Source organism: Empidonax traillii, unplaced genomic scaffold (assembly GCF_003031625.1).
Source record: "Empidonax traillii isolate 1590-97213 ecotype Southwest subspecies unplaced genomic scaffold, ASM303162v1 scaffold459:size589781, whole genome shotgun sequence".
NCBI classification, from domain to species: Eukaryota; Metazoa; Chordata; class Aves; order Passeriformes; family Tyrannidae; genus Empidonax; species Empidonax traillii.
The window spans coordinates 509,814-532,658 of NW_020955652.1; the positions used below are offsets into that span (position 1 = coordinate 509,814).

At 62.2% G+C, this 22,845-nt stretch overlaps 1 protein-coding gene across 5 annotated transcripts; it reads left to right on the forward strand.

Annotated features, from left to right (window-relative positions):
- The first annotated feature begins 223 nt into the window (after nt 1–223).
- SMTN (smoothelin) lies at nt 224–21,391 on the forward strand. Of its 5 annotated transcripts, XM_027895400.1 has the most exons (22): nt 227–380; nt 4,583–4,743; nt 4,987–5,080; nt 5,174–5,252; nt 5,346–5,632; nt 7,286–7,388; nt 7,598–7,827; nt 7,953–8,016; nt 9,222–9,320; nt 9,852–10,175; nt 11,152–11,255; nt 13,295–13,411; nt 14,421–14,579; nt 14,671–14,746; nt 15,014–15,178; nt 15,742–15,804; nt 15,954–16,017; nt 16,317–16,487; nt 16,590–16,713; nt 16,785–16,936; nt 18,215–18,387; nt 20,583–20,694. In XM_027895400.1, the coding sequence occupies exons 1-21, from the start codon at nt 330–332 to the stop codon at nt 18,357–18,359; spliced, it is 2,832 nt and encodes a 943-aa protein (XP_027751201.1). In that variant the 5' UTR covers nt 227–329; the 3' UTR covers nt 18,360–18,387; nt 20,583–20,694. The 5 variants fall into 5 exon arrangements, with proteins under 5 accessions (XP_027751200.1, XP_027751203.1, XP_027751202.1 ...); XM_027895399.1 differs by lacking the exon at nt 18,215–18,387 and having other exon boundaries at nt 224–380; nt 20,583–21,391; XM_027895402.1 differs by lacking the exons at nt 9,852–10,175; nt 18,215–18,387 and having other exon boundaries at nt 225–380; nt 20,583–21,391.
- The last annotated feature ends 1,454 nt before the right edge of the window (nt 21,392–22,845 follow it).

Sequence of the window (22,845 nt, forward strand, 5' to 3'; positions counted from 1 at the left end):
CCTTCACAGGCGTGGTGACCGGGACGGGAGGCAGCCCGGAGCCTCAGGGCGCGGCACGGCTCGGCTCGGCTCCCTGCACGGGCCTGGGGCCGGACTGGGCACCGGGACCCCCAGTTCCGGCGGGGCGGGGCCGGGCCGACGGCGGCGGGGCGGGGCGGTGGGAAGCGGCGGGGCGGGAGGGGAGCGGAGCCGAGGCGGGCGGCAGGAACGGAGTGGGGCTGGGCGGGAGCGTCGCCGAGCCAAGCGCGGGGCCGCGCCGTCCCGGACGCCCTTTGTTGTCTCGGCCGCCGTCGAGCCCCGGCCGCAGCAGCGCGGGCCCGGCGGGCGGGATGTCCCAGGAGAGTCTCCTCGGGATGGACGAGGGAGCGCTGCGGAAGCTGGTGAGTCCCGCGGCGGGAGGGCCGGGGCACGGTGCGCGCTCGCGGCGGCTCCGGGGGCGGATCGGTGTGTGCCTGGCGGTGCCTCGGCTCCCTGAGCCCCCCGGGCCGGGGTAGGCTGTCCCAGGCGCGGGCAGAGCGGGACTGGCTGGGCCGCCGGTCTGCCGCTCGGCCGGGGGATTCTGGAGCTGTGTCTGGGAGTGGCTGTAGCGCTGGAGGTCCCGGGCGGCAGCACCCGGCGGGGCCAGCTCTGGCTCGGGCCGGGCTCCGAGCCCCGGTGAGCTCCAGCACGAGCCCTCGCACTGCCCCGGTGACTCCGGCCCCACCGCTCTCGCCTCTCCCAGCTCCATCTCCTCGGCTGGCGGATACCTGGAAATCGTTCCTTGCTGCCGGCTCGGTTCCTTGCTCCCCGCTCTCCCGCTGCGGGCTCCTAGTCTGCCTGGAGCTGGCGCGGTGCCAGGCGCACCTCCCGGGCTCTGCCCGCATGGCCAGGTATCCCATCCCTTCCTGCGCGGCGGCTACTAGAGCACTGGCCGGGCACTCCCCCAGGAGCCAGAGCGGGAGCAGGGCTCTGCCGGGGCCGATGGGCTATGGGGACGAGGGCCCGGGTGTCCCGAAGGTGGAACTCAGGGTGCTGGACTGCGACCTGCTCAGCCGGGGCTGGTGTCCCGGGAAGCCCCTACAACGTGCTGCCCTGCTTCGGGCACACCCAGGGATCCCCGGCCCGGGTCTGGGCTGTGCTAGCTGCCCCGGAGGCTGCGCCGGTGCGGCCCGGGCCAGCGCTGGGGAATGGTCACAGCAGGAAACTGAGTCAGCCAGGAAGGCCAGTCTGCGGGAACAGGAAAGAGTCGAGATGCAGGCGGGGAGGGGGAGCTGTGCCGTGGGTCGGCACGAGGGCTGCCCTGGACCGAACGTCCTGCTGTGCCACCCTCAGCCGGCTCTCAGTGATGACATGTAGACCTACCCGTGGCCCGTGGGCTGAGGAGCCCACTTCTCCTCGTGGGGTGATGTCGGATCACCCCTGCGGAGGTGCGGGCATGGGTGATTTGGGTTTCTCCGCATCCTGACAATGCTCCAGCTCTGCTACGTCCCAACTGAGGTCTCCGGGCTGAAGTGGAGCCCCAGGAGTGGTAATGGGTGCTGGGTCTCCAGCCAGCCTAGGGAGGTGCAGCAAGAACTGTTTCTCCCAGGGCTTTTTCTTTGACCCACTGGGCCTTTGCCTTCTGAGACCACACTGCTCGTGACCCAGGTCTGCCTGTACTGTGCGGCACAATCTAGGGAAAGCCTGCTCTGGGCTGACATGAGGCAGGGAAGGAATTTTTTTTTCTGGTTATGTTTTTGGCTCCACTCAGCTGGGAGAGGATTAGTCCATATAAGGGAAAACTGCCTTTCCCACCGCTTTCTCTGTGCTCCTCTGCTCTCACAATTCCTCCACTCTGCCTTGCTTCTCCTCCTTTCTCCCAGCAAGTGACACCTTGGCAGCAGCCTCTGATGTCCCCAGAGATACTGGAAAAAGGAGGATGGGGGACATGAGCCAATCCCTGCAGCCCCCTCACCCTTGTGCTGGCTGGACTGGTTGCTGCCGGGAAGCCTCTGCCTCCCAGCTCCTGCCATAGACAGCCACATGGTTGCCTCCCCAGCTGCCAACTTGTACCCTACACCCAGGGAAGACCGTTGGGATCAACCCGTAGGGCAACATAAAAGTGACTAAGGGCTTGGAGGAGCCTGAGGAGGGAGCTGTGGAGGATGGGAAGGGTGCTGCTGCAGGGTGGCCCTTAGGTGGATGTCTGGAAACAGGGGGTTATTTGAGCACTTAAGGCTGTGCTGACCTCCAGGCTGTGGTCTGCTGACCTTGGGCTTGGGAATACTCCCTTCTCCCAGCCCCTCCAAGTCTCAGTCTGGTTAATTAGTGAGGATGCAAAGCCACCCGGGGACAGAGACAGGGCAGGTTTGAGCTAGGAAGGTCACTGCCGGGAGGTCCCCTTCTTACACCCAGCAGCCTTTGGCAAAGGCTTCGGTGGCCCTGAGGAGCACTGCATCCCTGCCAAATCTATCACCCAGTGTCCTTTCTGCTTTCCTCTGCCTAGAGGCAGCCACAGTCCCCATGGCTCCTTCCAAAGGTGACAGTGAACCTTGGGGCTCAGAAGGTGCTCAATGTGCTCAGCTGCAATGTCCCCAGAAAGGTTTCCCTGTGGCCAAGCTTCAGCCTCCCAAGTGTGCTGCGTGCTCAGGCACTCCAGAGAGCAGGGCTAATTGCAGCCCTCCTGAAAGGGCTGCCTGCTATGCCAGGGCTATGAGTGCCACTGTTTTGGGCACCAGTGGGGAAGAAGCCCATGGGTGCCATGCCAGTGCCCTTTCACAAAGCTGCTCTGTGTGCTGAGGTGGGTGTTTGCTCAGAACTATTAATTTGCTGGTAGCTGGGCAGGGCCTGTGGGGCCCTGGCATGTGCCAATCCCTGAGTTTGCCTGTGCTGGCAGGACTGGGCCCCTTGGTCCCTTCCCAGCCTTGTGGTTTCTGGCATGCTTTCCCCTGCCACGGAGCTACCAAAGCTACTAATTTTCCTCATCCCAGCTCCCTGCTGACATGGCACAAGGCATTTTCTCCTTCCCTGCTGCCATTTGTCCCATGGACAGAAGCCTTTCAACACCAGGGTGCAAGTCAGGTCCCAGCTGGAGCCTCCTGGGCAGGGCAGATCCTGGAGCTGGTGGATGGGTGTCACACAGCACACATGGGTGCTAGTGTGTTCCCTGCACCAGGGTGTGTAGGGCTGGTGTCCTATTGTGTCGCCCCCTTCTTGGCACTCTGTGCTTCTGCAGCTGCTGTGCACACGCCCCTTCCTAGCTGGGAAAGGATAGTGCTCCCGGTTGGGCCTTGAGGCATTGGAGTACTACAGTTTTGGCTGCTGCTAGGGTGGCACATGGCATCTCTGCGCCTGCTCTGTGCCTGCTGGCTTTACTAGGATGTGAATACCCTCCCTGGTCCCCAACCTCTGAGCAGGGAGGGCAAAGGCCCATGGCTTCTCAGGGGCTCTGGAGGGGGGTCTGCATGCAGGAGGTGGTTTGGGGCCCTCCATGTGGCTCAACTCAGGTCCAACTGAGGGACCAACCCTGGATTCCTGCTGCAGCAGAACCTGGAGAGCCCAGATGGGTGGCCTGTTAGTGGCCTGTGGGACAGGAAGGGAGGGGACTGATGCTCTTGTTCTGTGGCGCAGCCATGGCTTCTCCCAGCATGCTGAGGCTTGATGCTGATAGCAGCTGCTGTGAGTCACGGGGTTTATTTTTAATGAGTTCCATGGGAAATCACCTCCCGAGTTCCCAGCATTGGGTCAGTCCTGATGTCCTGCAGCAGGACAGTGGGAGGGAATAGGAAGGCCTGGCTGGCCTTCCCATGCAGATCTGGCTGCCTTCTGCCCCTTCAACATCACGAGGGGGGCTGTGCATGGCCTCCTGAAAGCACTGGGGCTGGTAGCAGGGCTGGACTGAAAGAGGAAAAGCAACACTGGGTGCCAGGTCCTGGCCTTGAGTGGGCTAAGGAGCACCCAGAGCACCTGTGAGATGTTCATCGAGGGCATCTGAGAGGAAGTTGTGGCCCTGCTTCCCACACATAGAGGGTTGGACTTTGATTTAGGATAGATCCCACTTACGGATTTGGCTCCAAGAGCCGCCTGCCATCCTCTAGCACCGAATGAGGATGGGGAGGGCTGCAGAGGGGCTAGGAGGAGCCCTTGGTGGAGTGCTGGGACACTCCCAACCAACACCTCCTGGGGACCATGGGGATGGGAGGAAAATAGGTTTTGCTGTCCCTCAGCTGCTGGAGCAGCTGTTGTGTGTGGGAGGGCTTGTTTCAGAGAGGGGAGGGGGCAGAGCTGCAGGGCACCAACCCTTGGGGGCTGCAGGGACCACTGGTGGGTGTTCATTTCACTTGCCCATCTTTTTCCCCCTCACATGCTGGAGGTCTTAGTGCCACCCTGGCAGCCCCTCCCTGCCATGGCTGATTCCAGCATCCTGCCTGGGGGGGGCTATGCTGACTCCCCTCAGGGCCTGGCAGTGTTGGGCAGCATGCACTGGGCACGTGGGCACCACAGACAGACAGCTCCTTTGTCTGGAGCGTGGGCAGCCCAGGGCAGCACGGCAGAGGGTGGCACCAGGGCTGAGAAAGGGGCTCAGTAGTCAGAGCTGGTGCTGAGCCCTGCCCTGTGCACCCAGCTTGAGGCCACGCTGGACCTGGCCGAGCGGCGCCGAATCCGTTCGGCCATCCGGGAGCTGCAGCGGCAGGAGCTGGAGAGGGACGAGGAGGCACTGGCATCCAAGCGCTTCCGCCCAGAGCACGGCAGCCACAGACAGGACGACAAGGAGAACTGGCCACAGTGAGTCTAGTGGGGAGCTGGGGGTCACCCACTGCCTCTGCCCTGGGAGATGGGGGCTGCGATGCCTGGCCCCACTGTGGCTGGCATAGATTTGGGTGAGCTTGAAGGTGGGAGCAGCCTGGCTCCGAGGAGCTTGGCACATGTTGGGGCCCATTGCCTGGATCTGCCAGCTGCCCGCGAGGGGGCTTTGCTCCCAAGTGCCCACGCCACCTTCTGTCTGGCTGCTGCTCTTGCCCTGCTCAGGTCTCGGCACCTGGAGGAGGAACAGCAAGCAGCCCTGGCCGCCTTGTCCCAGCAGCTCGAAACCATCACCAGCGTGGAGGAGCTGACAAAACTGGTGAGTGACCATGTGCTGGGGCAGACTGCATGCCAGGATGGACCCTGTGCTGGGGCTAACCCTGCTTTTCTCATGGGTCCTTCCCTCTTCCAGCTGCGGGCAGCAGGTGAGTATGAGGAGCGCAAGGTGATCCGAGCTGCCATCCGTAAGCTGCGGGCTGAGGAGATTGAAGGTGAAGCACTATTCCCATGCTCTGGGGTGGCTACTCTGGAGAGCCTGGGACGTGGGCAGCTCCTTCCTTAACAGTACCTTTGCTCCCATCCAGCTGCGACCCTGGCTGGGAATGTGCAGAGCAGCTGGAGGGCTGGCAACAAGCCCCGCACTGTGCCTGGGGATGCGAAAATTATCCAGAGGGACAATGCTGAAGCACCAGCCCTTACTGAGAGTGGGGAAAGCCTTGGCAAGGGCAGTGCCAAGCCCCTGGGCACAGCCAGGAGAAGAGAGAGCAGCTGTCAGGACGATGCAGAACTGCTGGCACTGGCTGAGCTAGAGGAGAGTGGGCACAGGGGGGCTGCTGAGCAGCCCCCTGCCCAGGAGCCCGAAGTTTCGGCGGTGAGTATGTAGGGTGCTATGGGAGACAGGACTGCTGAAGACCTTGCCCTTCTCTGGGGGCTCCTGTGTGTCTGGAGCACAGAGCCCCAGGAAAGCTGTGCTTGCCTGCCCAAGGAAACTGTGGCAAGTGGGGCTGGGGCCTCAGAGGAGAGGGAAGACATGGCTGAGCTGTGCCATCATGACCCTGGCAGTGGTGAGGTGGAGCTGGGGCCTCAGGCATGGGTGCCCCTTGGCTTCTCTCAAGGATGCAGCCTGGTGGGGGTCTGGGGGCCCGTTGGTGCGCATGGTACACCCCTCCCTGCTCTGGCTCTTGGGGATGAGGCTCTTTGGAAGCAACAACCTCTCGTCTCTCTCGTGGCAGCTGCCTGCAGCAGTCCCCCTGCACAGCTAGAAACACTGAGCTCCCATCCTGTGATGACTGTTCCTGCCAACCATCGAGGGCTCATTCTGCAGTGAAGTTGGGGGCTTTCTGGATGGGAGAAGGAGGAGCTAGTGGGCAGGGCTGGAAGGAATGGGCACTAGCAGGGGTTTTCAGTGCGGTGGGGGTGACTCCCGCAGGGACTGTGTGGTGGTAGGAGATCCCTGCACCCAACCCTGCGGGGTTGCCCTTTAAGGGCAAAGGTGGGAAGGGAAGAAGCAGTAGGTACAACTGCAGCCAGGCAGGAAGGCATGAGTTCCCCTATCTGCCTCCATCCAACCCTGCTTACCCCTCCACCTGACCCAGGGCTATAGCAGGAGGCTGCAGAGGGTATGTGGCCCTGTGCCACCTTTCAGCTACTGTCTGCCTCCCCTGTCTCCCAAGGTTGGCACACTGCCCCCAGTCCTGGCTGTGCTGGGGCATCTCTGAGCAGCTGGCAGGGCTATCTTACTCTGTCCAGATGATAACTCCAAACCCAAGGCCATTTCCATCCCTGGGCTCGGGACCTGGTTCTCCTGTGTCCCCTCAGTGTATAGTCACCTCTTCACCTACCCCCACCCTGGAGTCATAGCAAGGGAAGCCTACAGTGCTGCTAGAGGCACTGACAGCCAGGACTGGCACCCTGTTCCCTGGCTGACACCAGCACATCCTGGCCCTGCTCACATGTGTTTCAGGGACACACCTATCACCTGTGTGTGGACCTAGACCCAGAACATCCCATCATTTGCCAAGCAGAACTGCAGGTGCCATGGGCAGAGACAGGGTGATGTAAAACTGGATGCTCCCTGGATCATGAAGCCCTGGAGTGCTTGGGCTGAGGGCATGGGGCAGGAGCTGTCCTCTCCCACCTGCTGGCATCCATGCTGATAAGGCTGGTGTGCTTGGGGCAGCTGCCACAGAGGGACCCAAGTGCCAGGTCGTTGCTGATCAACCCCCAGAGGAATATCAGGAGCCCCAAAGGTGCGCAGGGTTTGGGGCTCTGCTTCAGCAGACACAGCGTCCCCCTCCCTGCCCACTGGAGGCAGCAGCATGTGGGAACGCTTGTCCCCATGCCAGCCTCCTGCACTGACCCCTGTGCAGAGACTGGCTTGCCCATCCCCAGCAGCATGCAGACAGGGACCTGGACAGCATGGGAAGAGGCCACGGCCTGCATGTCCCTGGCCAGGTGGCAGATATGGGACATAGTCAGGGACCAGAGCAGGGCTGGTTCTGCTCTCAACCCCTGCTCTTCCCAGGACCATGAGCGAGAGGACCTGGTGGAGCAGGAGCATGTCCCAGGCAGGATGTTGGAGCTGTGCAGCCGACAGGCGGGAGACCCCCAGAAACCCAGTACCCAGGGTGAGTCCCCCCCAGATGTCCATGGCAAAGCCCTGTCTAGGTGCATCCCTGAGGCCAGAGTTATGCCTGGCCAGCTTCAGGACAATGGAGGGCACACTTCCCAAATGGTGTGCAGGGGAGCCAGGTGCCTGGAGGAGCTGCAAGGGAGCAGGGATGCACTGCAGGCAGCTTCAGGCTTCTCCAAGCAGAGCCTCTTTTTTTACCCACAGAAGTGGTCTCAGGGACCCTTGTGCTGCTGGAGCTGCAGCCAACCCCAGAGCCCGATCCCGAGCCTGAGGATGGTGTTGGGGAGCTGGAGCAGGGCCAGCCCCAGGGACAACAACAGGCAGCCTGGAAGGCAGGGAGCCTGGACAGGCCAGAGAGAGCTGCAGAGCCCAGCAGGAGGCAAAGCCCCAGAGGAGAGCAGCCGTCCCTGGGCCAGCCTGGTGCTGCCAGCCAGGTACAGAAATGGTAGCAGCTGCCACTGTCCTCCTTGCCCAGGGCTGGAGGTCTGTGTGCCAAGGCAGCTTAATAGGGGACTGCATGCAACCCTCAACTGAGCGCTCTGCCCCTCTCATCCTACAGCTCCATGTTGGGGTGCGCTGCCAGGCACTGGGGCCAGATGGGAGACACGGGAGGCCACCAGTGGGTAAGTGCAGCCTTTGAGAGGGATGGGGAGGGGACATGAGGGCTGTGGCTCCCTGCCAGGGGGCTAATGCTGCCCCAGAGCCCCCTGTCCCCCGCTCCTTTGCCCTGTGGCATGCACATCCCAGGCAGCCCTGGGGATGTGACTCCAGCCCATGCATGCTGGAACAGGAATGTGAATGCAAGATGTGGTCAGGCCAAGGGCCACCCTAGGCTGATTCTGCCCAGCCAAGTAGTGGTAGTGCCCGTTCCGGCCAGGGAGCTGGGTTCCAGGCGGGCTGTTTACCAGAACCCCTCTCTGGTAAGGTGGCCACAGGGCCATGAAAGGGAATCGGTGCCGGCAGCAAACCCCGGACTTTTGCATTCTTTGTCCCAATAAGGCTGAGAGCAATGTGTGGTTGGCTCTGACCACCCCCTCCCTCCCCCAGGCTTAGCACCCTCTGGGGCCTCCCTGCAGCCCTGGGGGATTCCAGTGGCCAGCAGCTGCCCTCTTCCTACTGCTGGGAAAACTGTCTACATGGTTGTGCCAGGAGTAAACAGGAAAACCAAAAAGCAGCTCTCCTCCCAGGGTCAGGGTCCCCTCTTGGAGCTGCCCTTGCAGGCAGAGGTCCCCTCCCTCTGAGGTGTCCCTGGGGGCTGCTGGCTTCTGGAAAGGCAGAAACCCTGGGAAGATGCTGGGCTGCAGCATGGCACAGCCCAGAATGCAGGGAAGTGTGCAGGACCTGCATCCCCTTGCCTCACAGGGGACTCAAATGTGGATTCTGAGGAGAGGCTGAGCTCACCTCCCACTCCCAGCTCTATGGGCATCAGTGACTCCAGCCCCAGGGCAGAACCCTACCTGCACCCTCAAAAGCTGAGCCACCCAGGTCCCTCCCCCTCCCCTCCAGAGGCAATGCAAGGGCCTGACAGGGATAGGGGTCATCCCGACCTTTTGGCATAGACCCCAGGTACCCCCCATTGCCTTGCTGGGCACAGATCCTTCCCTTCTCTGCGGTGTGGTTTGGCACTGCAGGGCAGAGCCCATGCCTGGCGTGTGGGGCAGCCTACAGATGCTGGCAGATTTTGGCACTATGCACTGGGGAGTGTGGCGTGACAAGGAGGGCAGCTCCAGGGTGCTGTACTGTGGGGATGGCAGCAGCACCCTGTGCTGTGCTCACCCTCTGTTCCCTTTGTCCTGTTCCTTCCCTATCTGTGCTGTCTCTTCCCAAGTGCCAGTGTCTACCCAGGATCTAGTAGGGACCCCAGCTCACCTGAATACTAACCAGCAGGAGCAGGTGCCCTCCTCCTTGTGCCCAGCTGGTCGCACAGGTAAGATCTCCGTGGTGCTTGCCTCTGTTCTCTGCTTCCCGCTGGCAGGAGGTTCCTCGTGGAGCCTTGGAAGACGTGGAACTCCAGCGTATCCACGATACTGCTGGCCACCCACTTGCTCTTTTGCTCCCTGCCCAGCATCCCTCCTTCCCTCCCTCCCATCCACGTCCACAAGCACCTGGCCCCTGCAGGAGTGGGGAGAGGGGGCAGAGGCTGCAGCCACCTCCGGGGATGGTGGATGTGTAGTGGGGTCTCTCGAGGGCAGCAATGCATCTTGTGGGCACTGCGGAGAGCTCCATGCACGGCCAGGCACTACGTGGGCATTGTGCATCGCGTGGGGACGCTGCGAGGCTGCATGCACGGTGTGACACCCTGGGGTGGGGAGAGCATGCATTGCAGCAGGCACCGCAGGATGCGGGGGCAGCGTGCATCGCAGGGGGCACCCCGGAGGGCTGCATGCGCTGTGCGGGACCAAGCGGGGGTCGCAGTCCCGGTGGCTGCAGCCCGGTGACCTCGCTCCCATCCCCGCAGCGCCGCGCTCCGCCGGACTCCCGCCGCCCTCCGCCGCCGGCTCGGTGCGGGAGCGCGCGCAGAGGTTTGGGCCGGCGGGGGCGGGCGGTGCGGGGGGGCGGGCCGGGGCCGGGGCCGCCCAATGGCAGCGGGGGCCCCGCACGGCCCCGCCGGCGCCCGCTCAAAACGAGCGGGGCAGCGGCGGCGCAGAGCAGCGCCCGACTCCGCGCCCCGCCGGCCGCCGCCTCGACGCCATGAAGACCTTCTTCACCATCGAGATCAAGGATGGGCGTGTGCAGCCCCTCGCGCCCCGCATCACGACCACCCCCGGCAGCCAGCGGGCAGGTGGGCACTGATGGGGTATAGGGCGAGCAAGACAGGTCAAGTGGGCAGGTGGTATGTGGGGGAGGCTAGATGCCATAGGAGTGATGGGCATGGTGGGTGTCACTCAGGGAGGTGGGACTGGGAAAGGTGGGTGTCTCTCAGGAAGGTGGGTACCACAGTGGAATGGGTGCCAGCAGGGCCATAAGCACTGTGGGACCGTGTTCCCGATGGGACTATGTGCACAGCTTGGCAGTGGTGCAGGTGGGTGCCAGTGGGCAACCAGGCACTGAAGGATGGTGGGCAATAATGGGAGGTGGAGGCAGGTGGGCAGTGCTAGGCCAGGCTGGTGCTGGTGGGCAGCAAGCAGCTGTTGGCAGCCCAGAGGCTGAATATGGGTGTTGCCAGAAGATCATAGCTTGCCTGGCAGGTGTCACCCCTTGGCAGGCACACTGAGCCTTCTCACGGCATCTTGGTCCAGAGAGACCACCTGGCCCTGCAGCTTGTCCTCAGCCCCACTGTCCTGATATGTTCGTGCTCAAGGTCACTGCCCAGTCCCTGCCTTGCCCCTACAGCCCTGCCACATCCTCTGTCCTCACTGAACTGTTGGCTCAGGTGAGCCCAGGCTGTCCTGGTGTGTCCCATTCCACTGCTGTGCTGTGTTTGCTCCAGCCCTGCCCCACCCCTGCCTGCCTGCAGATGTGACTGGCTTGGGATGCTCCTGTGGCCATCCCTCACACCAGGGGGTTCTGGATCCAGCTGGAGCACTGCAGAAAGTGCCCTTCCTTGGGGAGGAGGATAAGCCAGTATAGTGAGGGGGGCCTGGCTTTCCCATCCCTTGCCTGTCCCCAGAGCCCTTTCCCTGTGCCAGAGCCTCGTGCTTGCTGTCAGGGCAGGATGCATGGGGCACCAGGGCTGCCCAGCCAGAGCCAGTCTCCAGCTGTGGGGCTGAGCCTTCCAGGCTGGGGCAGACCCCACATGCCTCTTCCTCCCCTTGCAGAGGTAACCCTGGGGCTGCGGAGCACCCCAATCCGCATCACCACCATCCCCAGCAGCGTCAGCAGTATCTGCAACATCAGCAGTGTCAGCAGCAATGTCACCAAGGTAAGTGCCCAGGGGGCCTTGGTGCTGTGGGGCCATGCCTCACCTGGGCATCACCTGACAGCTCCAGGGCTTGGGGTGGGGACCAGGGACCAGCAGGGTGGCAGCATGTGGACTGGTTTTGATTGGTGCTTTTGTTTTGTTTTCGTTGGGAGTTTTTTTCCATCAAGGGACCCTTGGCTTTGCATGTGGTTGCACAGCCCCATGAGTCCCCTGCACTCTGGATCGCGCCGCCATGTACTCACACATTCGGGGAGGGGGAGGGAAGCGACCTGGGAGTCTTTTTTGGATCTCCTTCTGTTTTAAGCACCTTTAAGGGTGGCAACAGCTCAGGGAAAAACCCATTGCCACCCACTCCTGGTTTTCCTCCTGGGGATGGTCCTTGGCCATGGCACTGGGGAACCTGTCTTGGGGTGGGGCTCCCTGAAGGTCTCTAACCTATCCTGGAGCTGTGGGTATTGCCTGCTCCCACTCCGCAAGCCTGAGTGGAGTCCCAGCCCACCTGGCCCAGGAGGGATTCTTGGGTGCAACTAGAGAAAAAACTACCACTCTGCAGTGTGTTGGGGGGAGAGTGGGCTGCGACCACTCTGGGGCTGGCTGCACACAGGAGACAGCCGTGCGTGCAGCCCTTCAAGTGCTTTTGTCTGCTCCTGCCCATCTAGGGTAATGTGAGGCACCCACGCGCCGCCTTGGCAGGAGCTGGGATGTCAAACATGGCTCTGCCTCACTCATGGCCCCGTGCACGCCTGGCTGCCTCTATGGGAACAGCACTGCCAGTGGCCCATGGCACTGCTAGTGGCCTGTGGCACACTGGTGGCTGTGGCACTACTGGCTCACCCTTTCCTCAGCCCAGCCCCCCTCAGCATGAGGCAGGCAGTGTCCACGGCCTGGCAGAGTTGCTCTCAGGTGCTGCCCACACCTGCTAGCAGGTCCTACCTGTGGGCAGCTCACTGCCTGCAGCGAGCTGACTTCCCCATGCTAATGCGCTTGGGCGGACCTGGCCTGAGCACCCATCAGCTCTCATTAAGGTATTAGTGGGGCTGCTTGGTGGGGTGGGGGGCCTGAGACCAATCAGCTGCTTGGTGGGAGACACAGCTGCCAGGTGTGCTCCCAGTGTGCAGACAGGAGGAGGAGGACAAGGCAGCAGTGCTGGCAGCCCTCGGTTGGAGGGACCAGTGGGCTGCAGGGACCTGGGGGTAGTAGCCACTGCAGCGTGTCCTCTTGCTGGTGAGGTGCTGCCTATGTCCATCATGCAGGGACCCCCTGTGGCACAGGCATCAGGCAGCATGGGGGTATGGAGACCTCTAAAAATCCTGACTGTGGCTGAGGCCCTTGCACTGGTGCCAGTCTGGGGCCGGAGGTGTTGGTGTGCTGTGGGTGATGCTGGCCCAGAGTGGGAGAGCGCTTGGACGAAAGGGCACAGCAGTGGTTGGCCCTGTCACTCATCCTGCACAGCGGTGGTCGGGACTGGTCCCCCCTGCTGTGTCCCACAGGCCCCAGGCTGGTATCAGGCCCTGGCAGCTGCCAGGGCGGGGGGGCCACTTGCAGAGCTCCCCTTGCCAAGCCACCTGGTCCCAAAGCCGGACACGTTGCCAAGTGTGACGCCTGGCTCAGCACCCCTCTGAGGGACCCCCCAGCTGCTGGGACCAGAATAACCCACAGGCAGGGAATGGGCTGGCCTCTAGCTGGGGTGGTGCCCTGTGCCCCCTATAAAAGGCAGCAGACAGCTGAGCAAGGCTCACTGCAGTGCCTGCACCGCCGCCATGCTGGGGATCAGCTTGGAGAGGCTGGAACAGGCCGGGACAGCCAAGCTGGCTGAGCTGCGTCAGGAACTGGCAGCATTGCGGGGGGTGGCAGAGGGGCAGCTGCAGTGGGCGCTGCAGTGGGTGCAGGCATTGGCCCAGGCACTGCAGTCACTGGAGCAGGAGCAGCTGGAGCTGCGGGCAGAGCTGGAGCGCCTGGGCCGCTGCCTCAGCCTACTGGCACCAGGGCTGCAGGAGCCCCCTGTGGAGGACATCAGCACCCTCTTTCTGGAAGCACAGGACCCTTGCGCCCACTTTGAGGGCACCGAGGAGCCCAGCGGCCCTGTGGCCCATCCACCCACTTTCTCCAGCACATGCCAACAATCAGCCCTGCACCTCTCCCGGACCAACAGCAGTGTGAGTGTGGGCAGCCCTGTCCCATGGCACGGGGTGGGAGGGGGCACTGGCCTCTGGGGCTCCTGGGGGTGTCTGGAGCCCAGGCACAAGGTGGAACTGTGGCCATGGTGCACAGGGACACGGCACCATGAGGATCTACTACCTCTTGGGCTCACTGTGGCACAGTTGCAGTGCCTGCCTGCTCTACGTTGCTGACATGCCAGGCAGGAGGCCACAGGCAGCTGTCCTGCCCCTGCCGCAGTGCCTGGCACAGGTGGTGGCATGGGTGCATGTGGCCAATGTCAGCTCCTGCCGATGGCTTTGCCATGGGCCAGGTGCAGGGCTGCAGGATGCAGGATTGGGCCAGATGTGTGCATGGCTACTCCAGGCCAATTCTGGCATCTCTGCTGCCTCCTATTCCGGGCCTGGCCTGCTGCCTGCTGTGCATTGCTGGGGGGTCATGCTGAAAGGGACTTGGTGTCCTGGCTGTGTTCAGGCAGGGGCCGAGCTGGCCTAGATCCTGGCAGGAATGCGGGGGAGGCTCTTGATCTCCTGCACAAGCTCTTCTCTCCACTAAGTCCCTTAATTCCATGGAAATCCCTTGTGCTGCTAACAGCACACACTGGCCTTGCCAACACCTTACTTGCAGCTGGGCACCAGGCACTGCCCAGCCTGTAGCCCCAGGCAGCCCCTGTCTGCTGGGGGGCCCGGCCATCTCCTGAAGGGAGCAGGGAGTATCTGGAGATATTTTGCCAGCCAGACTGGGAGGAGGTCAGGGACTGCTGGGCCCTCCAGGGGCAGTGGGTGCCACAGGGGCATGCCATGCCCCCCTGCCTGCTTTGGGTACTGCAGATGCCTCCGGTGTCCCACCGGCTGAGAGCTCTTATGCCGCATGTGGCATGTCCTCTCCAGGGTCCTCACTGCCTTTGGCACTGAGCAGGTGTTAGGGTGGTGGGGGCCCGGACCCTGAGCAGCAGTAGTGGGGTGGCTGAGCTGGCAGGGGCTCAGCTGCACCGTGCTGTCCTTGCAGATGGAGCCGGAGGTGGTGGAGCAGCCCCAGGTTCTGAGGCTGGAGCCAGAGCTGCCCAACGGCACGGAGAAGGTGCAAGTGAGGGAGGTGGAGAGAAGGAGCAAGCTGAATGTCGAGGAGCTGAGCAGGATTGAGGATGAGGATGTTCTGGATAAGATGGTACCTCTGCCTCTGGCTCAGGCTCCTGGGGGAAGACGAAGGGACCCCAAGCTGATGGCAGAGGAGTGATGTTGACCTCTCCCTCTTGCAGCTGGATCAGACAACGGACTTTGAGGAGCGACGACTTATCCGAAATGCCATGCGGGAGCTGCGCCAGCGCAAGCGAGGTACTTGGGGAACAGTGACTCCCACTGCAGTTGGAGTAGTGGTGGAGGCAGTGTGGAGTGCTGGAGCGGGGCTGTCCAAGCCACAGAGAGGCTGGAGGCCGCGTGCTGGGTCTTCTCTTGCCCCCCTGGCTGTGCCAGGCCGAGGACATCATACTTCCTATGAGCCAGTTGTGGAACAACAGCAGCTATAGGACCTCTGGTGTGGCGTGGAGTGTGCCCACCACCCTGCCTCTCACTGCTTATGCTGTCTCCCACCTGTGTTTGCAGACCAGCGGGAGAAGGAGCGAGACCAGCGGCTGCAGGAGGCTAGGAGCCAGGCTATGGCAGGAAGGGCTGGCCACACCACCGAGACCACCACCACGCAGAGCACTCAGTCAGCTGACGGCTCAGCGCGCAGCACCGTCACCAAGACTGAGCGTCTCATCCAGTCTAGTATGGGCCAGGCTGGGGGGCACTGGGCTCACTGACCGGTGTGCTGGCCCTTCGGTGGCCATGTAGAACCCTTCCCAATGCTCTGCCACCACAGTTCCTCTGCCACTTGCTGTTTGTCCTGGGTCTCGCCTGACTGTGCTGGGAGCAGGACTAGTTCAGGGCTGAGTTTCTGGCTTGCTCAGAGCCTGCCTGTGGATCATTAATGGATCTGCTCTGGTGACTTGCCACCTGATCCCCATTCTCTTGGCGTGGCAGGGCCTTGTCTACATCTTTGGCCTGTCTCCTGTCCCCTATACCCCTGTTCTCCCAGTCACTTGGGTGGCTCAAGCCGAGTGGCTGCAGGGTCTGAGGGATGCCCCAGTTCTCTGCTGTTTGTGCTGGCCTCTTTGCTCTGCCTGGGGGGCACGTGCCCTCTGTCCTCCCTCTGCCTGCCATGCCTGTGGCTCTACCGTCTGAGACTTCTACCCATTGCACTGCATGGGTGTGAGGGTACTTGGCAGCAGCTGGTGTCTGTGGGTGCTGTTGCTCCCAGCCCAGCTGTTCCTGTTGCCTTGTCTCTGCAGGTGATGGCACCAAGACCTCCCGTACCACAACCATGGAGTCGAGTTATGTGAAGAGATCAGACAGTAAGAGCTTTCCCTGCCCTTTCCTTGCTGCATTGTCAGGTGTAACCCTGGGGCATCACTGCCGCTGAGTCATCACTGCCCTGGTGCAGTCCAAGTCCCACCTGCCTCAGCTTATGCCCAGGGCCTCTTTCCTTCCTTTCTCTCTGCAGATGGCAACAGCACGTTTGTTCAAACCAAATCATCCTACAGCTCCTCATCCAAGAAGACCGGCAGGTGAGTGGTGGTGTCTGCAAGGACAGGCACATACGGTCCCTGTCACTCATCTGCTTGTGGTGTCCCTGTGCAAGGGTGTCCCCAAAGCCTCCTGGTCCTTCTCACTATGTTCAGAGGTCCTCATGGGTCCTTCCATGGGCACAAAGACATGTCTGCCGGCAAGGGGCCTTAAGCCACTCTCTTCTGTCCTAGGGACGTGGAGGATTCTGAAGTGCCAGGGCTGGCAATGGGCTGAGGCCACTGCTTGCCCTTCCCTAGGCCACCTGGAGCCCCCTTCACATTGTTCGTCTCTCTCCCAGCATCTTCGACCGTGAGGATGAGAGTGCCTCCAGGCAGAGCAGCCTGGCTGCACTGGAGCGACGTCAGGCGGAGAAGAAGAAGGAGCTAATGAAGGCTCAGAGCCTGCCCAAGACCTCAACCTCACAGGCGCGCAAGGCCATGATGGAGAAGCTGCAGAAGGAAGGCGGGAGGTGAGGCTGGGCCTGGGGCAGGCTGGCTGGGGCAGTGAACACTGTGCAGATAACACCCTGCAGCTAACACCCATGGATAACACCCTGTGTCTCCTGCCATAGCTCACCAAACCCCGCAGCGTCACAGACCACTGTGCAACGCTCCTCCAGCTTCGGCGTGCCCAACGCCAACAGTATCAAGCAGATGTTGCTGGACTGGTGCAGAGCCAAGACCCGGGGCTATGAGGTGGGTGCCACATCCTCTTCCCATCCCAGGGCCAGTCACTCTGTCCCTTGGTAACTCTCTTGCCTTCTCAGCATGTGGACATCCAGAACTTCTCATCCAGCTGGAGTGACGGCATGGCCTTTTGTGCCTTGGTCCACAACTTCTTCCCTGATGCGTTTGACTACAGTAAGCTGACGCCCCAGAACCGCCGCCACAACTTTGAGGTGGCCTTCTCCTCTGCAGAGTACGTACCTCTCATGCTCATCATATGAGCTTGGGGTGGCTTGGGGGGCGGCCTCTTCTGCTCGCTGCTGGGATGAGGGTGGTGGTGCCGGAGGTGGATGCCCATATGTGTTGCTCCCCCCATGTCATGCAATAAGGTTGGGTGCTGGGTGGGAAAGCAGCAGCTGTCTGGGCAGAGTCACAAGGGGCCAGTGCAGCCCAGTCTGGTATGGTGAGGGTGGGCGTGGGGGTCTGGGCTCCCAAGCACAGGGCAAGGCAGCAGCTCCCTAAGCCCATGTGGCTGCAGGCAGTACATCCCATCCCAAGGTGCCAGGTGTGGGACTGCATCTTGTGGGGAGCAGGGTTTGCCCATGCCAGGTGCCTACTTTCACAGTCGTAGGGGCTCAAACACCGTTGCAGCTTCTCTAGTCTCCTCCCTTCCCCTTTTGCTTCTGATTTTCCTGGGTGCTGAGAGCTGGGAGTGTGCCCAGCTGGAGAGCTGGCAGCCAGGCCCCTCTCTCCTTCCTTCTGTCTCTCTCCCACCCATCCACTCATCTCCTCCAGCACCCTGCCCGGGGGCAGGGCCAGGGGTTGGGGTCCCATTCGGCTGGTGTCCGTGGCCATGGGGTGAGCTGGGGGCTCCCACAAGCTCCCTGGGTGCCATAGTGCTGTTTGGTGGAGCAAGAAGGGAGCTGCGGGCCTGGCTCTTGGCGCTCCTGGTAATGGACTTTTTGCCTTAATTGGGGAACCAGTGCGTGGACTTGAGAGAGCCATCATCTCTCCGGCCTGGAAGCCAGGTGGCCTCTCGTCCTTCCTCCTCCAGCTCTTGTGAGCGTCCTCTCTTAAGCTTCCTGCACCAGGGCTGTGCTGCGTGGTTCCAAGCGGAGCTAGGCAGGAGGGCTGGGCTTGCCCTGCCATCCTCCTAACAGGTCTATATAGGAGCTATATAGAGCGTCACTCCACTCTGGAACCCGCTCCCCGAGCACCTGGCGCACCAGAACACCTCACTCCTCCTCCTTCTCTGTCTGTCCTTCCCTCTGAACCTCACGCCTCTCCACACCGCTCACCCGCTGCCCCTTCCCCCTCCCCTTGCTTGTGCCCCCCCAGTCTCACTGAATGGCCTTGGCATAGGGTGCCTGGAGCCTTCCCGCCCCTGCATCGCGCACCCCCAGAGCATGCCAGAGCAGAGCAGCTTCTGGGGGGACGGGAACTGCACTGATCTGTGTCTCTTGTTTTCTCTTCCTCCCCTCCCTGACTGGGCTGCGGTCACTGGCTTGCCCCTCTCTCTCCCTGCACCCAGGAAGCACGCGGACTGTCCGCAGTTGCTGGACGTGGAGGACATGGTCCGGATGCGCGAGCCAGATTGGAAGTGTGTGTACACATACATTCAGGAATTCTATCGCTGCCTGGTCCAGAAGGGGCTGGTAAAAACCAAAAAGTCGTAGCCCATTGTCACCCCCCCCAGGACCAATGGTGAGAACCTTCCCCTCCAAGTATCTGCCTGTGCCCCACCACCACCAGGGCTCAGCTGGGAAGCAGCTGCCGCGGCTGGGGACAAGGCTGGGGGATGCCAGTGGGCAAGGGGCAAGGCCTGGTGGTGCCAGGCAGGACCCTGCTGCAGCCAGGAGATGGGCAGAGGCAGCTGACTGGCCTTGGGTCTTCTGGAATAACACCCATGGGGTTTTGGGCAGTGGAGACTGTCACCCTATAGGAGTCTTGACTCTCCAGGGGAGTAGTGAGAACAGATCCCTCCCCCTGGCTGAGCCTGACCTAAGGATGAGCTGCTGGGGACTCAGCTCTGTGCTCTGAGTGATGCTGCCTGAGTGTGGGTGACCCCCCCGGGCTGCTGCAGCTTTACTGCTTGCACTTGCTGCCTCCTTCCCCTGCCCTGAGTGCACATGCCCAGCCCTGAGGTGCTGCCTGCTCATATATGGGCAGGAGCAGGAGTCTGGAAAGTGTGACTCAAGGCTCGAGTCCTGCCTCATCCTGCAGTGTTTGTGCCTGCCTCAGAGCATCCTGTCTGGTGCTGGAGCCATGGCTCTGCACAGCACTGGCACACCAGAGCCCAAACAATGGCTTTATAAGGGCAGAGCTGCTCTCTGTGTGCTGCCATTTACTCCGCCCTCACCCCCAGAGCCAGGCATGGGCTTTCCCAAGGCCCTGAGCATGGCCCCTCATCCCCACGTTGGCCAAAGCATGAAATGGGGTGGTGCCAGCCAGGTCATGGGCTCAGAGTCCGCTGACCAGTGTAGCAAAGGCACCATGGGAAGGCTGGGACTGTGGGGGCTGGGGCAGGGCTCTCCTGGGCCCTGGTACTCCCCAGGAGCTGGCAGCAGCTGGGGGTCTGTCCTCAGAGAGGGAGGGAGGGAGGGAGGGAGGGATGGGGGGACTGTTCTGGAGGGTCAAGGTGCACAGTGGGGCTACAGCAGGGGAATGGTTGTGACAGGAGTGAGGGTGTTGTGGTGGTGGGTGGCAGCATGGGGTTTGGACCTTCCTTGTGCATCCTGTCCTTGCAGCTAGAGGGTGGCCCAAGGCCGGTGCAGCTGAGCCAGCCATGACAGCAGCAGGGGCTGCCAGTTCAAGCCAGCTCAGCCCCCAGTGCTGGCACAGCCCTCGCCCCAGCAGCACAGCAGCTGGGGTGCTCCAGCACCATCAGTCCCCTTGAGGGGACAATGCCTTGCAGGGATGCAGGGCCCTGGGCATGGCCAGGATGGGGGTCGCAGCAGTGGCAGAGTTGCTTCTGTGCCCCACCCCCTCTTCCCCCACATCTACTCCCCTAGTAGAAAGACTAGAGGATGGAGGTGGCTGAATCCCCTCCATGCCCTGCCTGATTGCCATAGTGACCCATAATCGTGTTGTCAGCCTCCTTGAGCACCCAGGGAGCCCCAGTCTGGGGACAAAGCAGCCCAGGGAGTTGGATGGGTGGTGGGGATAGGGTGGCCACCCCACCAGAGGGGCAGTGGTAGAGCCCCAAGGCTGTGGGGATTGGGGCACAGGCATGGCTGATCTGCCATGGCTCCCCGAGGCTGGTAGCTGCTGGAGTAGGGTCCTCCATGGACCCCTACCTCATGCTGGGCTGGGAGAGGAGGCAATAGGCACACACCAGGTTGAGCTCACTGAAGCAGGGCAGCACCCACCACAATAGTGCTGGGCCTGGGGCAGGCAGCCCTGGGCTCTAGTCAGGGGCAAGGCTGAGAGTCTGGCTGGCAGGAGGCAGAAGAGCAGGGTGAGGGCTTGAAGAAGGAGGGAGGGGCAGCTTGCGACTGAGATCCACTCCCTGTCCCTGCTTTCCCTGGACCAGCCGGTGGGGCTTGAGGCTGCAGACATGTGCAGGCAAGCAGGGCTCTCCCTAGGGGGCACCACCAGCCGCTGGAGGAGGAGGAGGGTGGGCACAGCCTGAGCAGGGCATGACTACCAGCACCAAGAGAGCACCACGGGGGCAAGGGATGCAGACAGGTGGGCAAACCCCCCAGGGCAGACAGCCTCCAGGGCAGGCAACACATACTCTTCCTAGTGCCAGGAGCGGCAGGACTGGGGCTACTAGAGGGCAGGCAGGAGCCACATGGGGCTGAGGGCAGCAGTGCCCAATGCCAGCAGGCCTTGGGCAGTGTGGGGTTCCATCCCAGCCTCCACCCAGGGCAGCTTGCCTGAGGATTTCATCTCTGCAGGACGCTGGTGGACTGCGTGCCGCTGGTGGAGGTCGAAGACATGATGATCATGGGGAAGAAGCCAGACGCCAAGTGCGTCTTCACCTATGTGCAGTCCCTCTACAACCACCTGCGTCGCCACGAGTTGCGCATGCGGCAGAAAGAGTGCTAGAGCCTGCCCTGCCCACCCCCCCACTGCCCTTGCTGCCAGGGCTGCCAGTGGGCAGGGGAGCTGCCTGCCCCAGGAGGGTCTGGGGGGGCCACAGGCCTGGCACTAGGGACAGGGGGAACTCTGCCAACCAGGCACCCCCATGCCTCTGCCTTGCCAGAGCTGCCTCTGCCCCAGCCAGCTGCGGGCTGACCCCATGGGCAGGGCCATGCAGGCGCTGCTGGGGATGCTCCTGGCTTGGCTTGCCCCCTGCGCTGCAGCCTGTTAAGTTATTTGCTTTCCAGGGATTGTTTACCCTGTGGGCAGCACTTCTGTGTCCCTGGAGTGGCACAGGCGAAGCTGTGCCCCCAGGCCTGGGGCACGGTGTGGGTCAGGGGCTGAGCAGGACCGTGCAGCCCAGCCAGGCATCCCACAGGCAGCACCTGTCAGTGGTTCCCTTGGCTCCCTGTGAGGAAGCCCCTCTGCCCACCACAGGCCCTGCTTGGTGTCACCTCCCTGGGGACAGCTCCACAGTTGTGCCGACACCCTGCTTCCCACCTTCACGTGCACCTGGGGCACTTCCGCACTAGGGGCTGTAGCACCTGTGGGCTGGGGAGTGGGCAGGGGTAAGAGGTCCCAGGGGAGCTTGAGGCCGAAGGAAGAAGCCAGGATGACAGCCCCTACTCCCAGCACCATGGGCTCAGTGCCGCTCGCCCCTCCATCACGTCTCTACACCTGTGCTGACACGTGTACCACCACCAGCCAGACAATAAAGGTTTACCTAGGGCGATACCTCTGTTTCAGGTCCTTGTTCCAGTGGCATAGCACATACTGTGGTGCCTGGGGAGTGCTGGCAGTCTGGCCACTCCTGGCCTCTCTGCCTGCAGCCCCACTGTTTGCCCAGCCTGGAGGGGCACAGGGCACTCCTCCACTCATTGATAATGTCTGGAGCTGAGGGGCACCTTCAGTCCCCCACCCTGACCAGTGCTGTTGGTTTGCTGTGCACCCTCCTGCCCCCCATCACCCTCAGGCCTGGCTGTGCCCTGCTTCCTTCCCTGGCTCAGGGCCAGATATCCCCACTGGGCTAGCGCAGCCGTAGGGCTACAGCTCAGCACTGCAGGACCAGCTTGTGGGCTCATGCCCTGTGCCCTGTGAGAGCAGCTCTTCCCAGGGTGCCCACCCTCATCCCTCCATTGTACTGGGTTAGGGGGATGGCACAGGAACAGCACAGGTTGGTTTGTGGCTCACCAGCAGTAGCTGTGACCCTGCCATCCTGTCCTGCGTCTGAGCAGCTCTGGGGCACCCAGCTCCCCTCGGCACAGAGCAGTGCAGGATGCACACCACCAAGCCTACCCTGGAAAGATGACACAGTACAGCCAACTGTACATAAAGGCTTTACTGGGTGCCGGATACAAGATAACTACTGGGGGGTAAAGCCCTCTCCCTGGGGCAGCTCTCCCACCTTTGGGACTCAGCACATCTACCCTTAGCACCTGTCACTTTCTGCTGAGGGTTTCATCCTGTCCCATGCAGGTAGGATACTGCTGCCCAGTTGCCGGGAGCAGCTAAAACCTTCGGGCACAGCAAGGGAGTGCAGGGAATGCTGCTCCTCCCAGCTGACCAGGGATAACGGGCTACAGGCATGGGAAGGCAACAACCAGCACTAGGACCTTTGGTATGCCCACAGTGCCCAGGAAGCCCCTGCTCAAAGTTGGCGCTACCCAGGGCATCCTTGGGGCAGAGGCTACGCAGCACCAATCAAAAGCAGGGGGGGCACCTCTGCCACCCTGCAGCACTATCCCCAGCTGCTGTAACACCCTCATTCCCTATGCTGTGGACTGGCTGCGTCACCCTGTCCCAGGTGCGGCACTCCTCACTAGAGGTCTGGATGTTCTCCCTTGTCACGTTTGAGTGGGGTCTTGATGCCAGTGGCGGGTGCTTGGGGGGGTGGCAGCATGGGCAGAGGCTTGGCAGGGGCAAACTGGAACTCCTTGGGCACAGCAGCATCAGGTGTTTCCTTGCGGTAGAAGCCCAGCTCCTGCACCAGCCGGTTGATCTCCTCCCGGGTCATGTCACTCAGGGGGATTCTCTGCACCCAGACAGGGGCTGCAGCCTGGCACCCACAGAGAACTGACC